Source organism: Lycium barbarum, chromosome 1 (genome assembly GCF_019175385.1).
Source record: "Lycium barbarum isolate Lr01 chromosome 1, ASM1917538v2, whole genome shotgun sequence".
NCBI classification, from domain to species: domain Eukaryota; kingdom Viridiplantae; phylum Streptophyta; class Magnoliopsida; order Solanales; family Solanaceae; genus Lycium; species Lycium barbarum.
This window is the reverse complement of record NC_083337.1, coordinates 1,053,703-1,076,979: the sequence shown is the minus strand read 5'-3', so window position 1 is coordinate 1,076,979 and position 23,277 is coordinate 1,053,703. Positions and strand designations below refer to the sequence as shown.

Sequence of the window (23,277 nt, the reverse complement as noted above, 5' to 3'; positions counted from 1 at the left end):
AACTGTTCATATTAGATATTTTCATCTTAAATATTAGCTTATAAGCCAAAAAAAATAAGTTGGGCTTCTCCAATTTTTTTTTCTTTTGGGCTTATTTTAAGCACAAAATGGCTTATAAGTTGGCCAGCCAAACACTCAAAAAAGCTGAAAACACCTTATAAGTTGTTTTCAGCAACTTATAAGCTAAGCCAAACGGGCTCTTAGATTAATCACATAAAATATGGCATATTCTTTAATTATACACTTCAACTTCATTTAGATCATGCTTGAGGTTTTACTACTTATTGAGGCTAATGCACATAATTAAAAAAATTAACATATTTTAACTGGTTATCTACTTATGCTATCTACGTAATAGGCCCTTGAAAAAAATGTGCAAAAGCTTTTTAAAAAATCTTGAGTCGATAGTCTAATAGAAACACTTTATATTTTTTTAGGTCCTCAAATGAAACATGTCGTAGTTTGAGCGTCAAAATAAAATTTACCAGCAAATTTGACGGGCTATCGATGTGTTCAGCCTATCTTTCATTATGTGCATATTGTGATGTATCTTATGTCCACCTAATTTGGATATTAGAAAAATGATCTTAATTGGAAATAATAAATATTTGCTGAAGTTAACAAAGCTGCTATCAAATATCTCCGGAGATTAGCATTTTTACGTGTCAAAAGTGTTTATTTAAATTGGAGTGTTTGACCAAGCATTTAGAGGGGAAAAAAATGCTTTTGATCATTTTCGAATGATGAAAAACGTTAGCTCCTTCCGATAATTGCTTTTTGAAAGTTTGGCTAAACATATTTTTCTGCTCCAGTCACAAAAGAGCTCAACTGCACTGTTTGTCGGTCAAATGGGATGGTCTTTAATATTTGTCCCATTCAACAAAACTTATGCCTAGTGGTACATTGATTCTTTTAGAAATTGAAATCAGGTGAAGCATAACTTATGAAATATTATGATGCAAAAAAATATAAATTTACGACCGCAAAAAAAATATTTATTATGAGAGACAAAATTTAAAGACTAGCACAAAATGAGGCCAAAAGTGCAAATGACGGTTTCAAATTTATTAGTCAGACATAAACTTCTATGCTCCTCGATCCTCATAACAAAGGTTTTTCAAAATAAGCAGGTTATGGAAACTTGGTCAAATAGCTACTAAAGAAACATTGTTTTCTTTTTAATAATTGAACAAACTATTGAATAAACTCTGAGCAGATCTCCTTTTAATTTCAAATATTTCCACCTACTCCACAACTTGTTGCTTCCTTTTGGAGTAAAACTCAAAACTTTCTTCCTTCACTTGCACAATTCAAAAATCTTCACTTCACCTCCCATTTTCTTCTTCCACTATGCTCCAATGGTCACTTATGTTTGAGGGTAGTTCAAAATAGTCCCTTAAGTATGCACCGGACAATTTTGGTCTGTTACGTTTGTTAAGAGTTAACACTTTTAGTCTGTCAAATATTTTACCGAACTTGGAATAAAGGAAATTAGCGGGAACTCACATTTAGAAGTACAATTTTTGTAATTTCTACTATTTTTTCTTTACTTTTAGAGTTCAGTGCAACTTTTTTAGGTGTAATTTTTGCTTTTTTTTTCTTTATTTTTTTAGTGTTTAGTGTAGTTTTTTATGTTGCATTGATTTGATGAGGCATTCTTGGTGTTTATCATCAATTGTTTTCCACTTTCATCAAATCTAATGAATATAAATTGTTTAATGTTTGTCAGAAACTAAAATTGTTAATTTTTGACAAACTTAATGGACCAAAATTGTTCAGTACATACTTAAGGAGTTTTTTTGAATGTATCCTAAAACAACAATAACAACATATCTAGTGTAGTACACAGGTAGGGTCTGAAGAACACAGGATGTATGCAGACATTAACTCTACCTTCATGGGGGTAGAGAGACTGTTTTTGATACACCCTTCGACTCAAATGAAACATAGTTAATGTAGAATTGCAAGAGAAATAAGACAATAAAATATCAATATACAAAACAAAAACAAAAACAAAGCTAACAATATTTATCATTTTCTCTAATAATTGAACCAAACTATGGAGTAGCCAAAAAATTTGGCTCCACACCACACCACACCAGTGTAGATCTCCTTTTCCTTTCAAATTTTTTCCATCTGCTCTCTAATTTGTTATACTTCTGTTTCACAATTCAAAATCTACATTACAATATGCCTCACTGACCTCCAAAAATCAAATCCACATTGTAAAAACACTGTAAAAATCCATTATTTTTTTTCCAACATTCACAAAAAAAAAAAAAAAAAATGGCTTCCCAAATACCCAAATCTTCAAAACCCACATCAGAAAAAACAGTTTATTCTTCAAGATCAAATTCATCATCAGTTTCAACACATTTAGCAATGATTGAATTAAAACAAAGAATCTTAACATCTCTTTCTAAACTCTCAGATAGAGATACACATCAGATCGCTGTTGAAGACTTAGAAAAAATCATACAAAACTTATCAAACGACGGCGTTTCAATGCTCCTTAATTGCCTTTACGATGCAACTAACGACGTTAAACCTGCAGTTAAAAAAGAAACCCTACGTTTACTCCCCACTGTATGTTCTTCACATCTCGAATCTGCTGCTACGCATTTAACCAAAATCATCGCTAACATTGTTAAAAGGTTAGTATTTTTTTTATTTTTATTTTTTTTTAAATTATTATTATTATTATTATTTCCTCAGTTTCAATTTGTTTGTCTGGTTTTGACTTGACAGGGAGTTTAAGAAATAAATGAGATTTTTGAATCTTGTGATCTTTAACTTGACGGGTAGAATGTTGGAATTGGAAAACTTACTAAATATAGAAAATGTAGATGTTCTGACAAAAAGGAAAGTAAGACACTTAAATTGGGACGGAAGGAGTATTATTATTACTCTCTGTTTCAATTTGTTTGTCTGGTTTTGACTTGACAGGGAGTTTAAGAAATAAATGAGACATTTGAATCTTGTGATCTTTAACTTGACGGGTAGAATGTTGGAATTGGAAAACTTACTAAATATAGAAAATGTAGATGTTTTTACAAAAAGGAAAGTAAGACACTTAAATTGGGATGGAAGGAGTATTATTATTACTCTTTGTTTCAATTTGTTTGTCTGGTTTTGACTTGGCAGGGAGTTTAAGAAATAAATGAGACTTTTGAATCTTGCGATCTTAAACTTGACAGGTAGAATGCTGGAATTGGAAAACTTACTAAATATAGAAAATATAGATGCTCTGTCAAAAAAGGAAAGTAAGACACTTAAATTGGGACGGAAGGAGTATTATTATTACTCTCTGTTTCAATTTGTTTGTCTGGTTTTGACTTGGCAGGGAGTTTAAGAAATAAATGAGACTTTTGAATCTTGTGATCTTAAACTTGACAGGTAGAATGCTGGAATTGGAAAACTTACTAAATATAGAAAATATAGATGCTCTGTCAAAAAAGGAAAGTAAGACACTTAAATTGGGACGGAAGGAGTAATATTATTACTCTCTGTTTCAATTTGTTTGTCTGGTTTTGACTTGACAGGGAGTTTAAGAAATAAATGAGACTTTTGAATCTTGTGATCTTAAAATTAACAGGTAGAATGCTGGAACTGGAAAACTTACTAAATATAGAAAATGTAGATGTTCTGACAAAAAGGAAAGTAAGACACTTAAATTGGGACGAAAGGAGTATTATTATTACTCTCTGTTTCAATTTGTTTGTTTGGTTTTGACTTGACAGGGAGTTTAAGAAATAAATGAGACTTTTGAATCTTGTGATCTTAAACTTGACAGGTAGAATGTTGGAATTGTAAAACTTACTAAATATAGAAAATATAGATGCTCTGATAAAAGGGAAAGTAAGACACTTAAATTGGCACAGAAGGGGTATTATTATTACTCTCTGTGTCCCAATTTATGTGATGCTTTTTCGTTTTTTGAGGAGTCAAGTAAGAAAATCTCTGACTGAGATTTATTCGTATGCCTTTAAATATTCTAAATTGTGAATTATTGTGACTTATAGTATTCACTCTGTTTCAATTAGTTGTCTGGTTTTGACTTGACACGGAGTTTAAGAATAAATGAGACTTTTGAATCTTGTGATCTTAAACTTGCTAGGTAGAATGTTGGAATTGTAAAACTTACTTAATATAGAAAATATAGCTGCTCTGACAAAAAGGAAAGTAAGACACTTAAATTGGGACAGAAGGAGTATTATTATTACTCTCGGTGTACCAATTTATGTGATGCTTTTCGTTTTTTGGGGAGTCAAATAAGAAAATCTCTGACCGCGATTTATTCGTATGCACTTTAAATATTCTAAATTGTGAATTATAGTACTCACTGTGTTTCAATTAGTTGTCTGGTTTTGACTTGACACGAAGTTTATGAAAATAAAAAAACTTTTGAATCGTGTGGTCTTAAATTAAAAGATATGTAGAATGTACCAAAATGCCCTTTAGTTTTGTGGTTTTCAACATGCTATGTGTGAAGTTGAAATTAAATAGTTGCCAAAAATGGAAAGAGACATTCTTTTCGAAACGGACTAAAAAAGAAAGTAAGACAAACAAATTGAAATAGAGGGAGTATTGTCTTTTTAAAATTGATCTTATAGAGGAATTCACGCCAAGCACATCTAATTTGTTTTCGTCATTCTTTGTTAAAAGGTTGAAAGATTCGGATTCGGGTGTTAGGGATGCGTGTCGCGATGCGATTGGATCGTTGTCGTCGATGTACTTGAAGGGAGAAGGTGAAAGTAGTGGAGGGGTTGCGTTATTTGTGAAGCCGTTGTTTGAGGCAATGAATGAGAATAGTAAAACGGTTCAAAGTGGTGCTGCTTTGTGTATGGCGAAAATTGTGGAGTGTGCTTCGGAGCCGAAGCCTTTATTGGCTTTTCAAAAACTATGTCCGAGGATTTGCAAGTACCTTAACAATCCAAATTTCATGGCAAAGGCTTCTTTGCTGCCTGTTGTTTCAAGCTTATCACAGGTTCTTCTTCAAGGCAGCTATTTGCTTACCTGAATATTAGTCTATGTTTTTATTCACTTATGAAATGTAGTGCTTATACTCTTGATATTAAGTTGGAGGCAGTTAACTTTAATGCTGGTGTTGTAGATGAATATAGAGTAATAAATGAATAGAAGTGTTCCTTCTGTGATAGCTTAAGGGGTTGTTTGGTTGTTGGTTAGTCATGCATGTATGAGTAATGTAGGGATTGGTGCTGGTATTAGTTACGTAGGTATTACTAATGCAAGAATTAGTTTCCCCTATATTAGTTTCATTTTTGAAATGTAGTGCTTATACTCTTGATATTAAGTTGAAACCAAGTGAACTTTTGTGCTGGTGTTGCCGGCTAATATTGAGTAATAAATGAATAAGCGTGTCCCTTCTCTAATAGCTTAAGCTTTATATGAGACAACTCGCATAATTCAATGTATTAAATCTCAATGCTTCTCTGCACCGAAGGGTGTGGCCTAGTGGTCAATGAAGTGGGTTGAGCACTATGAGGTCTCAGGTTCAATTCCCAGAGGAGGCAAAAGATACTAGGCGATTTCTTCCCATCCCATCTGACCAAGGCTTGGTGGATAGAGTTACACGGTGCCTGTGCTTGTGGGAGGTAGCAGGTATCACATATACCGTGGAATTAGTCGAGGTGCGCGCAAGCTGGCCCGTATATTTGGTCCAAAAACATGGGTGGGCACATGATGCCGTGTGTTGCAGACTTGAAACAAATAAATAAAAGTGTCATTTTTTCCAACAATTTCACGCATTTAGGCTAGGGGGTGCTCAGAGTTCAAAACTCGCTTGCTGTAAGATGTATCTATGCTTAATCTGTTCAATTGGAGTAACTTGACTACTGTAAATAGCACTGATCAATTTTTTTATTTTGTTAGCTCCCTAATCCTAGAATAGTCTTTTGTCTGTATAGGAGCTAACTAACCTACTTTGTAATCTTTAGCATCTGCTTGATTCCTTGTTTTAATGAAACTTCTTACTTCATCAACAGATGTATCTGTTTGCTGTATATTTATTTCAACACTTAAAGTGAGCAAAACACTAAAAACATTCTAATTTTTCTTAGTGATGTTTAGCTACAAAATGAGAAATCAAATACCATTACCTAATCCTTCCCTTCAGTACAATATTGAGAGATTGACTATAGGCTTTTTGGGAGGAATTAATGAAAGCCAAAATGCAGTCTTGAGAAGGACTATGAGCCTGTTTGGATGGGCTTATTTTAAGCAGCTTATAAGTTGTTTTCAGCTTATAAGCTGCTTTAGAGAAGCTAAGTCAAACGGGCCCAATTATTTTTTTGAGCTTATTTTAAGCACAAAATGACTTTAAGCTGGCCAGCCAAACACTCAAAAAAGCTGAAGACAGCTTATAAGCAACTTATAAGCCAATCCAAACGGGCTCTATATGGCATTTCCAATGTACTATTCACGTAGTGCCCCATGAGGAAATGATGATTGCAATGCCCAATGTGTCTGCTTGAATATTGTATGTTTCTGGAACTGTTTCCTTGCCATTATCTTTTGAGGTCAAATGCAGGCACTAGTCAGTTACTCCCGCAATCTCAATTTATGTGATGGTGTTTGACTAGGCACGGAGTTTAAGAAATAAAGAAAGACCTTTGAAACTTGTGGTCTAAAGTAAAGCATAGATATTTGTGTGGCTATAAATCATCTCATTAAGGGTGAAATGAGTATTTTGAATTCAAATAGTTTCTAAATATAGAAAGGTGTCATTCTTTTTAAGACTGACTAAAAAAGAAAGAGTGTCACACAAATTGAGACAGAGGGAGTATTATATACAATAATCTATATGTATTCTGCATAATTAAGATAGCATTTCTGCATCTCTATTGGTTCTCAAAACACTTATACCTCTGACCTTGTTTCAGGAAAATGAATATTAGTGGATTTAGTTGTTCCCCCAGCTGCATGTATCTTTAGGAGTGCATTCAATTATGAATTATTGTGCAATTAGCATAATTTGAGCATGTATGTGATGATCAGGCATAAGTGTGAGTATAGATAGATCTAAAGTAACTAGAGGGATTAGTCGGGGCTCAAAGAGACTCGGACACCCCGCGCTAATAAAAAATAAAAGTAACTAGAGGGATGAATTGCGTCTAAAAAGCAAAAAACACAGAGAAAAACATTTATTTTTGTAGTTAGTTAAATGATACTTTTGAAAAGGGCTGTGCTTTCTAGGACAAGATTTCTTGAAGTGGAAAGAATGATTTGAGATACGACTTTGACAGGAAGAATGTCCCATGGTTCCTAAAAATATACCCCTAAATAAATATGATGGTGTGAAAATAAAGAGACGGCCCCAAATTTGTGAAATGCTTTAAGAATAAATTCAAATTTCTCACTGGTGCATGGATCAATCAGATCAAGTTATATTGAAGGACTTCTTTATTCTTTTCTTAGTTTTTGCATAAACATCACACCACAATGAGGATTTCTCTACTCGGGAACTCTAGGCTATTCCTAAGCTCTTGGCTCATGACCTTTTGGGCCATTCTAGAATACTTGAGTCTCCGAAGTGAAGAGAGATACTGTTTAGTTACCCTAGAAAGTGAAGATAATGTTAAGGTGTCAACTCTCAAGATCCGTGACCAGCAAGGATTCCATGTTCTGCGTATCTAAAAGAAGTAGAGTAGCCGAGTCCTAAGCTTGCAGAATAACAACAGAAACTAAATCATCATTGTACATTGTCCGCATACGGTAAGTTCAAAAAGCTTTTGAGGTATGAACAATGCTAGGTATTTGTAACACAAGCTATAAAATCAAAATCGAATTGTAGTATTATACCACAGTTTTTGCATGTTTTAGAGGGTCATTAATTTGCCAATTATACTGATCGGAGAGAGAATAAGGACATGTTTGTTTTTGCTAAAGGTATTTTGTTAAGCGTACTTATAAAAAAAGAAAAAAATATGTGTTTCGTCAAGAATGTGATCTGGTTATACCTTTTCTTTATAGGAATGTGGTCTGGTTTTACCTGATATATCTATAGTTCTGTTATATTCATACATGTTTGGCTGCTTGTACATTATTCTTCAGCAATGACTTTTGCTTGCTTATGGTAGAAGTGGCCGAGATGACTCATCTTTTTTATTAGATTTATTGTCCTTCTCTGCAATGTTGGCAAAACCATACAAGTATTTGAATTTATTTTTTTTCTGAATTTTTGATCTCTCTCAATTCGAAAATCCAGGATTTGAATTGATGTCCTCTCAGTGATTCCTCCTTTCTCGTGCATGGTATTTGGCATCACATATAATGAAAGCTTACGTGTCATCTTTAAAGTGGTTCTGGCGATATTTAAAGCCTTCAGATAATATATTATTGCAGGTAGGGGCCATAGCACCGCAAAATTTGGAACCGTTATTGCAGACCATTCATGAATGCCTCAGCAATACTGATTGGGCAACTCGTAAGGCTGCAGCTGATACATTAAGCGCCTTGGCGTTGAATTCAAGCAACTTGATAGCAGGGGGAGCCACTTCCACTTTAACCGTGCTTGAAGCTTCTCGTTTTGACAAGGTACCTTCCTGTAGTAATTATGTAATGTAGTGTTAGGGTAACTTCCTAAATTAGTTTGAGGTGTAACTATAATCCTAGTTTGGTAAAAGCTTGGTTAACAATAATGAGATCATGTCTAGCCAATGTAGTATGGAGGACTATTCCCATTTGCATATTATGGACTGTGTGGCTGGAAAGGAACAAGACATGCTTTGAGGGGAAAAGATTGCAGATTGATAGAGTCAAAAACAAATGTATCAAAAACTTGTTTTTTTTTTTTTTGGTGTTATAGCAGTAATATAGATAGGATGGACCAATATTTGGACTTTTTGGATCTTTTAGGGGGGCAATGTAGTATGATTGTGGAGATGTGATAGCTCTGTCTTGTACTTGGTCCTGTACCATCTTGGGACCATATTAATAAAACTCTTACTTATCAAAAAAAAAAAAAAAAAGATCATGTCTAGCCAATGTTGCCCTAGTTTGGTATAAGTTTGGAGCTGAAGGCCAAAATCGAAGGTGCTAACGTTGGTGGATGATCTGTAAATGGTTGTACCTTATGTATGTCATGTAATGCAATAATAACACCTCTGTTGACACAATTATCATGGAGCATCTCCATATGAAATATACACTGGATTCTGATGAACCAAAATGAAAACTTGAATGAGATTAGATTAACTATAACCTTGAACTTGAAGTTTGAAAACAGATGGCAACGATATGCTAAATGTTAATTTTGTGGCTACATTCAACTCATCAAATAAGTATATGTTTTTTGTTTGTCATTAGAGGTAATTTTGTTCGTCATTAGAGGTAATTTTGTTCTTGCAAATCTAAAAGGTATTTGGGTTTTCCAGATAAAACCTGTGAGAGATAGTATGTTGGAGGCTCTGCAGCACTGGAAGAAAATTGCAGGGAAAGAAGATGGAGTCACAGATGATCAGAAAGCTTCATGTCTTGGTAAGCGGGGAAGCATGAGCTTTTATTTGCTGCTATAAATCTGAGAGATTTATTTCCTGCTTTAATGGGAGTGTCCTTTCAGATGGCGAATCTTCTGAATCTGCCGGATCGTCAGAAAGGAAGGACCTCCGAAATGCTGGTGAGTGGAATGCGACTTTGGTATAGGATTCATCTAAAACTTTTTCAAATGATTTTATTACCAAAACTAAGGATAACAACTTTTCTGATAAAACAGTGGGCATATTAAAGAAGAGAGCTCCACCTTTGTCAGACAGAAAATTGAACCCAGAATTCTTTCAGAAACTTGAAGAACGGAAATCAAGCGATTTGCCTGTCGAAGTGGTTGTCCCTCGTCAATGTCTTAATGCATCGAATGCACCAACTGAAGTAGAGTCTGAGCCAGACAAAGCAGAAACAGGACAGAAAATAGTAAGGACAAGCCAGCTTGATGCTAAGAACAGTAACACGGAAAGTCAAACTTCTGGGGTAAGTGGCAGAGAACATGATACTGTTGATGAGGGAGATTTGAATCAGAGGGAACAATCCAGTTACCGTGCTGGTTTTGCAAAAAATGCTGGCCCACCTGAAGGATTTATGGCTATCAAAGGAAACTGGCTTGCTATTCAAAGACAATTGTTACTTCTGGAGAGACAACAGGCTCATCTGACGAATATGTTGCAGGTTTGCCTAATTAGTTATTTTTTTCCAAAAAATGGTTTCAGTAGCCACTTCTCTACCAATAGTTCTCCCAAAATTGCAGGATTTCATGGGTGGATCTCACGGTAGCATGGTAGCTCTTGAGAACAGAGTCCGTGGCCTTGAAAGAGTTGTTGAAGACATGGCACGTGATTTATCTCTTTCAGCAGGTCGAAGAGGTACTACTTTTACGGCGAGATTTGATGAATCTCTTAATAGGCCGCCTCTCGGGAAGTATAATGGCTTCCATGATTACTCTAGTAGTACCAAGCTAGGTAGAGGTAGTGAAGGGAGCGTCCCATTTGGAGAGAGGTTTGTACCATCTGACAGTAATTCATTGGGTATGAGGGGAAGGAGTCCACCACGTAGATCTGATAATCCCGATGCTTGGGACTTTCATTCATATGGTAAGAATGGGCAATCAGGCTCTAGGAAAGGATGGGCCAAAGGAGCGGGGCCGGTTAGGTTTGGTGAGGGACCTTCTGCCAGAAGTATCTGGCAAGCTTCAAAGGATGAAGCAACCTTGGAGGCAATCCGAGTGGCAGGTGACGACAATGGAACTGCTCGAGGTACTAGAGTAGCTATTCCAGAATTAGAGGCTGAAGCACTAACAGATGACAATAATCTGCAAGAGCGCGATCCAGTTTGGACTTCCTGGACCAATGCAATGGATGCATTTTCTGTGGGTGATATGGATTCAGCTTTTTCTGAAGTTTTGTCTACTGGAGATGATTTCTTGCTTGTGAAGCTGATGGATAGATCAGGCCCGGTGATTGATCAACTGTCAAATGAGGTGGCAAGTGAGGCGTTGCATGCTGTTGCCCAGTTTCTTCTGGAGCCAAACTTGACAGACATCTGTTTGTCTTGGGTCCAACAGGTACAAATTTCTCTAATGCCCTCGTAGCAGCTTTCGTGGCTTTATGTTAATATAGTTTTCTTATCCCAGAGTGAGTCGTGAAAGTAGAGAATCTGTGCAGATGATTGCTTAAAAAATTCATATAGTTTTAGTATGATTTACTGTGACTAATAACCTATATTGATTAGTATCCTTTTGTTGGTTTGAGGTAAAAACATATTTGGACGTATTGTTCGGCACTGCCTTTCTAATTCGTTTTTTTGATACTATTAATGTATCACGACTGAAGGAACTTAATCTATGGGTAGAGATGCCATGCTGTTTGCTCTTGTCTGACAGTCATGGAGATATGAGGAATACTATTTTGATTATTAACCTGTATCAACATTTACTCCCTCTGTCCCAACCGATCCTTTAAGAACAGTGCTATCTAATCATGAATATTTTGTTATATTTATTACATTTGAAAATCACGTGAAAGCTTGTACATTCCCTTGTAATTAAAGAATTTCATAAGGACTATTGAAATTCACAGTTTTATTTATTTATTTAGGAAGGTGGGGTGTGAGGGCGGGGGGGGGGGGGGGGGTGAGTTCTGAAATTCTTCTCACTCACTTTTTTATTTGTGAAAGTTGTCTGTTGTTTTGAAATTGCACAGCCTAGAAAGGGAATTTCTTGCTTATTTTGCTCTCTTGACAGTGTGCCTTATTTTCTTGGCTTTCAATACATGTACTTATTTTGGGGTATTGTGTGTTCAATTAGGTAATCGGCTCTGACTAGTTCTTTTTGCTTTCTTGCTTTCATCAAGAAAATAAGCCACACTATGAAGAGAATTAAACAAATTTTTCTCTCCCTTTTGGATTGAGCTCAAGTAAATTTTGACTTTCCTGTAACATGTTGATAAATAAGATACAATCTGTCAGTTTTCCTTTTAGTTTGCCGCTGGAACTTTTTCTATTTTATCTAATGGAAAATTCCTGCTCAAACTGTTCATTTCCTTTTCAATATTATGCAGTTGTAAGATAACGGGAACTGCATCTTTACTGTAAAACTGACAAATGATACATTTATCACATTAATTGTATCTAGGAAGGGGGACTCAAATTACATAATACTTCAAGTATTACCATCTGGTGCTTAACCACTTAAAATCTAAACCTAAACCTTCTATCATCCATTTAGGCTTTTAAATGCTGTTCCTCTGGTGAATTATTCAATTAGGTAGGTCGTCTCTGGACTGCCAAACCATTCTGCTTTTAGTTTGTTTTTGGTTTATCTTTTGGAAAAAAATTGTGTTTGTATAGGGTACTGAACGAATTTGTTTTGTTTGTGCTGGAAGAATTGTTCTTGGAAGGGTAGCGGCTGCGGGTTCCCATGTCATAAAAAAAAAAAAAAAAGAATTGTTCTTGGAAGAGCCTTTTGGTTGCATTTTATTTTCCAAAAACCAATTTTCGGATTATATGCTTCTTCCAGAAATCATCCTCTATTGCATCTATGAAGTGTGGACCACTTAAGCTGAAGTTTAAATGGAATTAGCTTTTTATACCGACTATATCATGTCCCTTTTTTTCCCATTGTATTTTCAGTTGCTAGAAATTGTCATAGAAAATGGATCCGAGGCAGTGGACCTTCCAATGGAAGTGAAAAAAGAGCTGCTGTTAAATTTGAACGAAATTTCATCATCAGTAGACATGCCCGAGGATTGGGAAGGTGCAACACCAGAGCAACTGTTACTGCAACTAGCATCTGCTTGGGATATTGATCTGCAAGAGCTGGAGAAGTAGTTACCAGCTAAGCTGATTTGCCTGTTGCATGAAGTTAGCGTCTTGTGAATTTTCTTCCAATCTCTCCAGCATTTTTATTTGTATAAGTGTTTCACATTTACGATGAAATTTATGAAAATTGACCCACCACTTCTTATTCTGGATAAAAGGAATCCTAGGCAAGCTCAATATACTTGGAAGCAACCCTTTTCCCAGTTATTCTCGCGTTGCATGCAGTTAGTGTCTCGTGAATTTTCTCGGGGGCTGGCTCAATTTACTTGGAAGTAACTCTTTTCCCAATTATTCGCTCGTTGCATGAAGTTAGTCTCTCATGAATTTTCTCTGGGGCTTGCTCAATTTACTTGGAAGCAACTCTTTTGCCAGTTTACTAGTTCAGTTCGAAAACATTTCTGCATTGATTGATATTTTGAGATTTGAAGTAAATTGCAAAGCTTTATTCTTGTAATTCGTGTACTTTGGCAGTCTGCTTTGCTTGCAAATCACAATTTTGCTGTGATCTTAATGAAAATTGTACTCCTAGTGGCAGATTGTTCTCGCAGCTCCAATAGTGAAGAGTGGTCCATGCAAGTTAAATAAGGCTTATATTTTTCATATATAGATAATTGTCCATTTAACATTTGATAGAAGTGAACTTTGGCCATGTATCTTTGAATAGACTTGAAAAGCTACATGACTTTAGTCATCTATATGCATTATATATACATTTGCCTTATAAAATTGTTAACACAATGTACAAAATCTGAAGAAACTTCACTAGAAAAAAGTGTTGATAATGCTTAGAAGGCTTTAGTTTTTTGATGTATCAACATTAGCTTCATTAGTTTCAATGTTATCTGTTTGCAATGGGGATTTTGAAGTGTCTTCTCCAGCTTCATCATCATCATCCTCGTCCTTCTCCTTTTTCTTGTTTCCCGATAGATATGCCAAAGCAGTAACTACATCGCTGATCAACGGACGAACACTGGCTTCCTGTTGCAGGCACATTGCTGCAATTGCTAGAGCTTGGTATAGACCCTTTCTTGGATAGTTCCCTTCCAGCAATGGATCCACCATTAAGTGAAACTTTTTCTTGTTTCTGAACAATGGTTGTGCCTGCCAAGCAATTGGTATAACAGTTTAACTACACGGAAAGCATAAATCTTCTTTATACTATCAGGTCACCTAAAAGAAGATAAATACGGGTAAACTTGACCTAAAAGAAGATAAATACGGGTAAACCGCCTTTGAAAAGTCAGCAAGTTGCCGACTACAATAGGTTACTATCCGTTGATAGTCAGTGTATATAAGTTTGGCGAACGGTAAGCAGGGGCGAGTCTACAGTTCTAGCTGCAAGTTCGGCTGAACCTAGTAGATTTGGCTTGATTGTCTTAAGAAATTCATTTAATATATGTCCAAATTATTAGTTTAGATCCCATCAGTAACTCAAAAGGGTTGGAATCCGAATCTATAAACTTCAAATCCTGGATCGCCCCTTGAGTAATATTTGTTGCTATGTGACAACGAGGTCCTATGCTTAATTTGTGGAAACAATATCTTGTAGAATCATAAGATAACCTATTGTGGTTCGGCCCTTCTCGGCACCTTCCTACAGCGGGCAATCTGTGCACCGGGCTACTCTTTTTAGTGTATATAAGTTTGGCATGGTTCATAATGTAACAACAAAGTTTTTAAGTGGAAAAGTGAAGACTCATCGCTTAATAAGCATTTCTTAGTGACATTGAATTCTTGTAACTTACCCACAGAACAAGATTCTGTTCTTCACTTGGTTTTGAGGTGTCAATGACTCTTCTTCCTGTGATCATCTCCAAAAATACTACTCCAAAGCTATAAACGTCGGATTTCGAGGTCAATTGTCCCGTTGAAGCATACTCAGGTGCACAATAACCATAGGTTCCCATGACCCTAGTAGACACATGACTCTTATCACCAGTTGGACCTAGCTTGGCAAGTCCAAAATCAGAGAGCTTTGGATTGAAGTTCTCATCTAGAAGTATATTAGATGCTTTAAAATCACGGTAAATCACCGGAGGATTAGCTTTTTCATGCAAGTATTCAAGTCCTTTTGCTGCTCCTTCTGCAATTCTCATCCTTGTATCCCAATCAAGTGGTTTTTTACCCGGACCAATTTCTGCCAAAAAAGGTGATTATAGTCGGTCATTAATCAAAACGTTTGAACTTCTATACGCTGACGGTGTACCGTTCAGGATTATATTAGTGGCATTGTTATTATCAATGCTCAAATATGTTCTTTGAGACAATGTTTTAAAAATGTAAAACTATGTTGCTCGGACTCTCCAAGGATTCACCAAAAATGCACTACTTTTGGAGGATCCAACACCCTGTCCACATTTTTTAAGAGTCCGAGCAACATAGATGTCAACTACTTGATGGACATGCGTATTTTAAAGTTTTTGTAAGGAAAGTAAGAAGTGCTGGCATATTAATACATTACCAAGAAGGTGATCTTCAAGTGAACCATTTGCCATGTATTCATATACTAGTATTCTTTGGTCACCATCTGAACAATATCCTACCAAATTGACAAGATTAGGATGATGAAGAAGACTCAATATCAGAACCTCCACAAGAAACTCTCTAGTTCCTTGGAAACCATTCCTGTCAAGTTGCTTCACTGCAACATCCTAAAACAAAACAATAAAATAAGAACAAGAAGTTAAACCTTTAATCAGAAAAATCATTTAGACTCCCTAAATTTTTTCTTGCTATTGTGGAGTTTGAAACAAAAACAACAATAACTACGCCTCAGTCCCAAACAAGTTGGAGTCTGAAACAAGTACTCCTACACTGTCAAACCTCTCTGGATATTTTTTAGTTGCTATAGCAAAATGTTATAGAGAACATATAAATATAACACAACATGAAAGGCGGTTCCAAAGAAAACTTACATGTTATAATAAAATGTTGTTATTGAGGATGATTGTTATAGAGAGGTCTGAGCGTATATAATATTGAAGAGAGGGAGAAGGAGAAAAGAGATGAGAGGAAATTAAAGTACTAGATTCTTGCTTTCAATGTGGCCCTTGTACACTCTTCCAAAGCCACCTTCACCAAGCAAACGATCGTTGTTGAAGTTTTGAGTGGCAAGCTTCAACTCCAGGTATGAGAAGATTTCAGCAGAAATGTTGCCTTTTCCAAGTTTTGCTATTTCTTCTGCTATGTACTTCCGTCTGCTGCTATCTGCACACCAGGTTTACAATCTTTGATTTGTAAAATGTGAATTACAAGGATGTTTATCATGTGAAAGCCGGAGAAAACTGAGGTTATTCAATGAACTAATATCAATACAAGCATTTCATATGGTCGACTATTTTTATGTTGGTTGTTAATCTATCGCAACCCTTTTTAATGAACTTCCAACACGAGCATTTCCTACAGTATTTGGTTTGACTATTTTTATGCTGGTTGTCAACCTATTTCCAACACGAGCATTTCATATGGTGGTTCGACTATTTTTATGTTGGTTGTTAACCTATCACTGCCCTTTACAATGAACTTCCAACACGAGCATTTCATATGGTCATTCGACTAGTTTTATGCTAGCTGCTAACTTATAAAAACCCTTTTCAAGGAACTTCCAACACAAGCATGCATTGATGTGATTATTTTATGTTTGATGTCACCCAATGAAATGCATTTGATTCTATTATCAGGCCCCTGACTATTGAATTTATCAGCAACTAAGTTTATTATGATGGTTATTCAAGTCTGTTTTCCTGTTAGAATCCAAGTACAGAAAGGCAAAATCTTGTTCTAGATAATAGGAAATCATGCAAAAAATTTAAAAACTTAAAGACAATGCAATTCCAATTAACTTTTAACAAAAAAATAGATGAAACAAAAAGGGCACAAACATTACCAGTTCTAAAAGAAAGATTGTCAAAGGAAGATTGAGATTTGTTGTTTTTGTGTTCTTGATTGCTCTTTTTCAAAGTCTTTTTTTGAAGGTTTTCCTCATTTGTCACACAACATGTGAAGCAATTCATCTTCATTTTCATTTTCTTCTTCTTACCCAATGTCATACCTAATATTCACAACAATCATCAAAAATGAATTTCCCTCTTTTTTTTATGTCAGCGGATTTCGCTCATCAAGTTCTTGTTTGATAGGCCGTTGTCAGAACACCACAATATTCGTCTTTTTGGGGTTAATGTTCTCCGGGATTGATCCAAATATGTTCTTACTGTTGCCAAATTTAATGATGAAATTTTCAAGATAGGACATCAATAGGAACACATTAACAAATTTGATAATCCACATGAAGATTTAGAAAAAAATAAAAATAAAACCCCTTAGATCCCAGAAAGAACCAGTTTTCTTTCTGGTCTTCCAGGGAATCAATATTTATTTATTTTTTTGTGTTTTTTTGTTTGCCTATTGGCAAAAATGTTTGTTCTGTTTCCTTGCCCTTGAGACACAACAATTTGTTTGGTTTGAAAGGAATAGTACCATATGCATTTTGTTCACTCATTGGAGATTATTACACTTGTCAGAGAAATATTTCTCTAAAAAACAGGTAAAAGCATTTTTATAAGACTTTTCTATAACTAAATGAGCTTAATATATCTTTTTCTCTTTGGAACAAAATAAAAGCCCCAATCTTACCCAACACTTATGAGTAGGGTCCTTGAAATATTCTCTCTTTTTTAGCCATCTAATATTGGGCACCAACTAGCCAGACTAATTTAGCTTCGTGTTGTGTAGAAAGGAGGAAAATTTATTTTTCATTCTCAAGATTCGAACTCGAAAGTTTTAGAGCATGACCGTGAAACCATCCTCGCACATTTTTTCTGTCACTATTGTCATTTTCTGTGTGATTTTGTTTTTGATATGTCGAATGCCTATATGAGCTAGTTTGCAAATGTGTATATATCTAATTATCTTATCTGTGTATGAGCTAATATTTTGCAGATGTGTACATTTATGTTGCCGTGTCTTCACTACTTGCTTGTCTTCTTTCCTATTACTTTACTAGTTTACTGTTATCTTTTATCACTAAATGACTATTCAAAGTATCAAAAAATTTAACGACAAACGTCAAATTATAAATTGACAGGATAATTATTAGGCATAATATATAAATAGGCCCTTAAACTTGACTTCAGCTGGCATGTATGCCCACCAACTTTGGGTGATAAAGTTGAACAAGTAAACACAAATGCTGACCTGTCATTGATTTGGCACTGACATGACCCTCCAATATTTATGCGCCACGTCAGTGCCATGTCATCATTTGTGTTTACTTGTTCAATTTTATACAAGTTGAGGTGCCTACTTGTGCACACCTAAAGTTATAAGACATACTTGCCAGCTGAGACCAAGTTTAAAGGTCTATTTATGTATTATGCCTAATTATTATTACTCGTAGAATGACACAATTAATCACATTTACAATCGTTAAAAAAAAAAATACAAATAATGATGTCGTGCAATAGCACGGGCACTCTCCCATCTAGTTACTAAAGCAAACTGATAACCACAATTCAATATTTTCCTATTAGAAATGGAAAAATAGATCTGCACACCATGAACAAATGCAAAACATTATACAAATTTACCCCTTTTTGTTGCTCATTTCTTTCGGACGGGAAAGAATTACGAGAAACAATCTATATGATGAACTTGATATCGGGATTCCTTATCGATTTGAGCCACATATCCGCCATTACACGCGAGGATATGCTCCACAACAAATCTTGGCCTTTTAGTGGTGAACTTTTCTTTACTTTCTTCCCCATTTTACCAAGTCCATAAGCTACTAGCCATTGCATTGCTGTCAATTTCTGTTTTTCCGTGTCCCACGAGTTCTTCCTCTCTCCGCTCTTAACTTTCAATCCACCAATTGCCAAACATGCTATCTTAAACTTCTTTTCCTCATCATCATCATCAAAGATGTTCGTTTCCTCATCGATACGAACTGCTTGAACTAATGCAATCATAGGTCCTCCAACTGCCTCAAACTGCCTCAACGGGTCCCTCAATTGAACCACAACCAAAATCATTATACTATCGTTCTTTTTGTCATCTTCAGTCCAGTCTTCCAGTGGAACTGCAGAGTCGAGGGGGTGACCATCATCATCTTTCTTTGGGGAAACGTCGAAAGGGGCCTCTTCTTCTGCGATATCCGCCTGAATTTTCAATGCTTCGACTGTCATTGCCTCCATTTTCTGCAGTGTAAACGCGAGAATCTCATCCACTGTCAACGGTTTGTTACTTATGTTCCAAATCCCCGTAGAAATCCTCTCGTTTCTACTCGTGTTCATTGCTGTTGCCATTGATTTCACAGCTGCAACTGTCCGAGCAGCACTCGAGCTGGCCCCACCATCTTTATTTCTCCCTTGAATAATCGCTGAACGAATCCCTTCAAATGCTATCTGCTCAGCTGTTTTGCCTACGAGTTCTTCCATTGGCATCATCGATAAGATCTTAGACGTAAATTCTTCCAGCCCAGTAGCTGCCATCTTCTGGAATAACTCGAATCCATTTACAGACGACGAAATTGATGGAAGAACTAATGGTTTTGACATCTGCATTGCAAGTTTTGGTGTGTCTTTTCTTAAAACAATAGCATTAAGAGGATTCATAGCTACAAAAAACCCTCCATTTCTTGTTTGAACAACACAACCGAGCCCCTTTGCAAGATCTGGTATATATATGCCCGATTCTCTCTTTTCATTTTCTTCATCTCCTCCTGTTGAAGAATAATACAAAGTTATAGGAAACCAAATTGTTCAGGATTTGGCATTTGGTATTTATCTAATTTATGTCTAAATAGGATTTGTAGTCCTTGTTATATATAGGGATAGGTTTTCAGTTTCTAGTAAAAGTAGGTATCGTACTATTATAAATAGGGGTGTTCCTAGCTATTTTCATGGAGTGGAGACAAGAAGGAGAGAAGAACTGCAGATCGCACTACTAAAATAACAGGAACTAGCGAAGGGAAAATTCTGTACTACACGGAAAAACCCGTCGCTGATCCTATTAAGCGATGAATTAGCGTCTGTTAGCTAAAAACAATTTAGCAACGGATTAGTGACGTATTTTATAGCTAATTTTAGTTTTTTTGTTTTTGTAGTGAGAGATCAAGAAATTTATGAATAAATATTTTTCTTACCTCCTCCTTGCAGCTTTAACGCGGGGATTTCTTGATGATTATCCGTCTTGTTGAACTGGTTAACGCCTGAATCTTCAAGCATTTGAAGGAATTCCCTTGTTACGTTTTCCTCATCCGCATCCAACCTTTGCGAGTCGTTGTCATCCTCCTCCGTCTTGACTCGGTTTTCGTCTTTAAACATTGATTCAAGTGCTTTGATTTGCTGTGCAATAGAATCAAGTGCTGATAATCTCGTCAAATGCATCTGATCATGCACGATTTCTTTAACAACCTCGTGAGATGATACCGATTTATAATCAGAATTCCCTTCTGATCGCTCTTCTTCTTCTTTTTCTTCTTCCTCTTCTTCCACTTCTTTTGTTACTTCTTTTTTCTCTTCCTCTTTATCTTGAATTTCAACTCCTTTATCCACAACATCGAACTCGGGGAGATCAAGATCCTCTGCTTTCGACTCTGGTTCTTTCGACTCTGGTTGTTTTACAGGCTCGTCGTCTAGATTTAGCTCATCAATCCCTTGAAGATTTGCTGGTGTTGTTCCTGTTTGTGAAGGAGTCCAATTAGATGAACTTAAGCTAGACATTCGTGGACTCGGAACACTAAAAGATGATTTCGATTGCTTTCTAGCAAATGAAGACGAAGATGAGTAACTCTTAGCGTTTTTCGTTCCCCCTTCAGCCTGACTATAAATCCCAACTCCACCATCTTTCTCCATGATTTGAAATCCCAATTTTAGTACTAACTCTCCGCCTTTCGCCTTCCCTAAAAGAGTAAAAGTCGTGTCCCATTGGCGAATACGGTTCCCTTCAAAGCTCTTTTCTATTGACTCCTCAATCATTTCACTTAAATCAACCACGTTTTTTCCGAAATCAAGTTCTTCAGCATCCACTGCAAAGACATATATCACAAATGGACGGGGCTCGAATTTAAATCGAGCCCCACCACTACCACTACTAGTACCACTAGTAGGGGTATAATAAACATGACACCTTATAAAAAGTGTCTCTTCAAAATCAGCAGCTCCTTGTGAAACTCTAGATGGCATAGTTTGTACTGCTCCATCTTTAGTTTCCTTTTTTCGAACACAAACTGATAGTCGAAGACCGTTCATGGACGTTGGTAGTCCTTGAGCGGCAACGACTTCGACTGAGAATAAACAGCTCAGTTTTTGCTTACCAATGTGAGCCAAAGCCCGAATCGGTTTCCAATTCCATAGGCCTTTTTTCTCTGCATCCTTGCTGTCCAACTTCTTATTTAACTTTGTGCTGCTGCTGGTGCTTCCAGTGTTTTTTTGTTGTATATTGTCCTCGCTCTCGATGTCCAGTTTAGGTCGAGAACGCCATGGTGACAATGACATGCGCCTCGACCTCGGCTTAGGATTGACGACAAGAGGGTCAGTTTCGTCGTCATTTTTAAGGGATTCGACCGGAGGGACAGAATTTCGGGGGAGGACGAGGGAGGCGGTTCTTCGGGTTGTTGTACTAGTGTGTGATGGTGGTTGATAGAGGGTTTCGCTAAGTGCTTCGAGTTCTTGCAATAACTGTGTATTGGAATTCCTTCTACTAGTTGAGTAATCCGCCATTTGGAAATGAAATAGAATGCAAGAAGTGTATGATACAACAGATAACGAAGAAAAAAAGTTGAAAGTTGTCTTTTCTTTTTGTTTTGGAGAAGGTTTTGTGCAGTAGTTAGATGATTGGCTAGAAATGGTGGAAGAGATATGAGGGGAAGGTAGGTGAGAAGATTGATGTAGGTATTTGAGGATGGAAAATTCTGTATGAATGGATTACTTGGTGCTTTTTGAACCAGGTATTTGCATGGGTTTTGTATGTGAAGGATAAGGCAAGAACGTTTGTCTTTTTGTCTATCCCCATCACAAGTAGGGATCGAGCTACATCATTAGTTATTGATCCGACATAATAAAGTAGTTTTGGTCCATATTCTATATTTATTTGTGTCTAAAAATTTGACTTAATATTTGAATAAGTTTTCGGCCGAGTTGTCATTTTTAGTGATTTCCCCTCTTTTTATTTGTTTGCAATTTATGAATCTTTTTGAACAAATTGAAAGTCCTATGAGAAATTATTAGACTATAATCTAATATTCTGGACGTAAGACAAAAGTCTAATATTTTGCCAGTTTCAAATGCTATATTTGCATAGCTTTTAAAAATTGTGACAAAATTTAAATGATGGTCTAGAAAAGGGACATTTGCATAATCAGCCTATATATAATCTATTCTGAACCAAGTAAGGTGTCTGTCCTCGGGGAGGATCCATAATATAATTACAAGGGAGATTTCGCACAAATGTCCCTATTTTGGGGTGGTCTTTAATTTTTTGTCCTTCACCACTTTTGTCGCATCATAACTTAAATTTCGCTCGGCGTTGTTTACGTTTAGCTTTAACATATGTATCATAACATCCCACAAGTTATGCCAGATAAGGCAAAATTTTCAAAGCTCAACATTTTAAAACAACATAACTTTAAATTTCGCTCGGAATAGTTTACTATATGTATCATAACATTCACACAAGTTATGTTGGAAAAGGGCAAAACCTTCAACACTCAACATAATTTAAAAAATGCTACACAACTTATGCCGCATAACTTAATTTCTACAAAACTTGTACTGAGCGAGACAAAAAATGTTATATAATTTACGTCGAGTGAAAGTTAGAATACATTCATTAACTAAGCAGCAGGGTCAAAAATTAAAGACTACAAATATATGGTGCAAAAGCTCTTAGACTAGCGCATTTGAGGGCCAATCCGTGCAAAAAGTCGATTTACAAGTTCGACTCAAGCCAGCATATATAGCACAGGAATAGAAAAACCATAACAACAACAACAACAACAAGCCCAGTATAATCCCACCATGTGAGGTCTGGGGAGGGTAGAGTGTACACAGACCTAACCCCCATCTTGAAAGGTAAGAATAGAAACACCATACGAATAAAAAATAGAATTTAACCCCCTTGCTTTTCGTACAGGTTAGGAGGAATCGGTTTTATGTGATCGTTACTCCCTCTATTTCATTTCATGTGTATTGTTTGATTAGGCACCAACTCCCTCTATTTCATTTCATGTGTATTGTTTGATTAGGCACCAAATGTAAGAAGTTTGAATAAAGATTATTAAAACCTATGGACTAGAATAAGCATAAACATTTTTGTGCTATAAATTAGCTCATTAAGAATATAATAAAAAAATTTAAAGTGAATTGTTTCTAAGCAGATTTAATTAGCGTGGGAACTTTGCCACGAGCTTATTTTAAGTTCCATACATATGAAAAAGCACTTGGAAAATTAATG

At 36.0% G+C, this 23,277-nt stretch overlaps 3 protein-coding genes across 3 annotated transcripts; 1 reads left to right on the top strand and 2 right to left on the bottom strand.

Moving 5' to 3' along the window:
- Positions 1-2,027: 2,027 nt before the first annotated feature.
- LOC132628225 (microtubule-associated protein TORTIFOLIA1-like) lies at positions 2,028-13,295 on the top strand. The gene is made up of 8 exons (XM_060343991.1): positions 2,028-2,654; positions 4,666-4,987; positions 8,365-8,556; positions 9,396-9,498; positions 9,581-9,637; positions 9,734-10,179; positions 10,259-11,071; positions 12,637-13,295. Exons 1-8 carry the CDS (start codon positions 2,287-2,289, stop codon positions 12,832-12,834), a joined length of 2,499 nt encoding a protein of 832 aa, XP_060199974.1. The 5' UTR covers positions 2,028-2,286; the 3' UTR covers positions 12,835-13,295.
- A 191-nt stretch (positions 13,296-13,486) lies between these two features.
- Positions 13,487-17,233, bottom strand: LOC132628234 (probable serine/threonine-protein kinase PBL23). The gene is made up of 5 exons (XM_060344002.1): positions 16,712-17,233; positions 15,851-16,032; positions 15,287-15,476; positions 14,571-14,962; positions 13,487-13,926 (listed from the first exon to the last, which is right to left on the bottom strand). Exons 1-5 carry the CDS (start codon positions 16,872-16,874, stop codon positions 13,621-13,623), a joined length of 1,233 nt encoding a protein of 410 aa, XP_060199985.1. The 5' UTR covers positions 16,875-17,233; the 3' UTR covers positions 13,487-13,620.
- Positions 17,234-18,222: 989 nt separating this feature from the next.
- On the bottom strand, positions 18,223-21,755 carry LOC132628216 (protein PLASTID MOVEMENT IMPAIRED 1). The gene is made up of 2 exons (XM_060343979.1): positions 19,967-21,755; positions 18,223-19,543 (listed from the first exon to the last, which is right to left on the bottom strand). Exons 1-2 carry the CDS (start codon positions 21,543-21,545, stop codon positions 18,462-18,464), a joined length of 2,661 nt encoding a protein of 886 aa, XP_060199962.1. The 5' UTR covers positions 21,546-21,755; the 3' UTR covers positions 18,223-18,461.
- Between the last annotated feature and the right edge of the window lie 1,522 nt (positions 21,756-23,277).

Excerpts from the sequence above, each read along its gene's own strand:
- LOC132628225 (XM_060343991.1), top strand. The coding sequence starts at position 2,287 with ATGGCTTCCCAAATACCCAAATCTTCAAAACCCACATCAGAAAAAACA. Across the intron at positions 2,655-4,665 it reads ATCGCTAACATTGTTAAAAG|GTTGAAAGATTCGGATTCGG; the intron begins GTTAGTATTTTT and ends CTTTGTTAAAAG. Across the intron at positions 8,557-9,395 it reads AAGCTTCTCGTTTTGACAAG|ATAAAACCTGTGAGAGATAG; the intron begins GTACCTTCCTGT and ends TGGGTTTTCCAG.
- LOC132628234 (XM_060344002.1), bottom strand. The coding sequence starts at position 16,874 with ATGACATTGGGTAAGAAGAAGAAAATGAAAATGAAGATGAATTGCTTC. Across the intron at positions 16,033-16,711 it reads CAATCTTTCTTTTAGAACTG|ATAGCAGCAGACGGAAGTAC; the intron begins GTAATGTTTGTG and ends CCTGGTGTGCAG. Across the intron at positions 15,477-15,850 it reads ACATTGAAAGCAAGAATCTA|GATGTTGCAGTGAAGCAACT; the intron begins GTACTTTAATTT and ends GTTTTGTTTTAG.
- LOC132628216 (XM_060343979.1), bottom strand. The coding sequence starts at position 21,545 with ATGGCGGATTACTCAACTAGTAGAAGGAATTCCAATACACAGTTATTG. Across the intron at positions 19,544-19,966 it reads GTTAAAGCTGCAAGGAGGAG|GAGGAGATGAAGAAAATGAA; the intron begins GTAAGAAAAATA and ends ATTCTTCAACAG.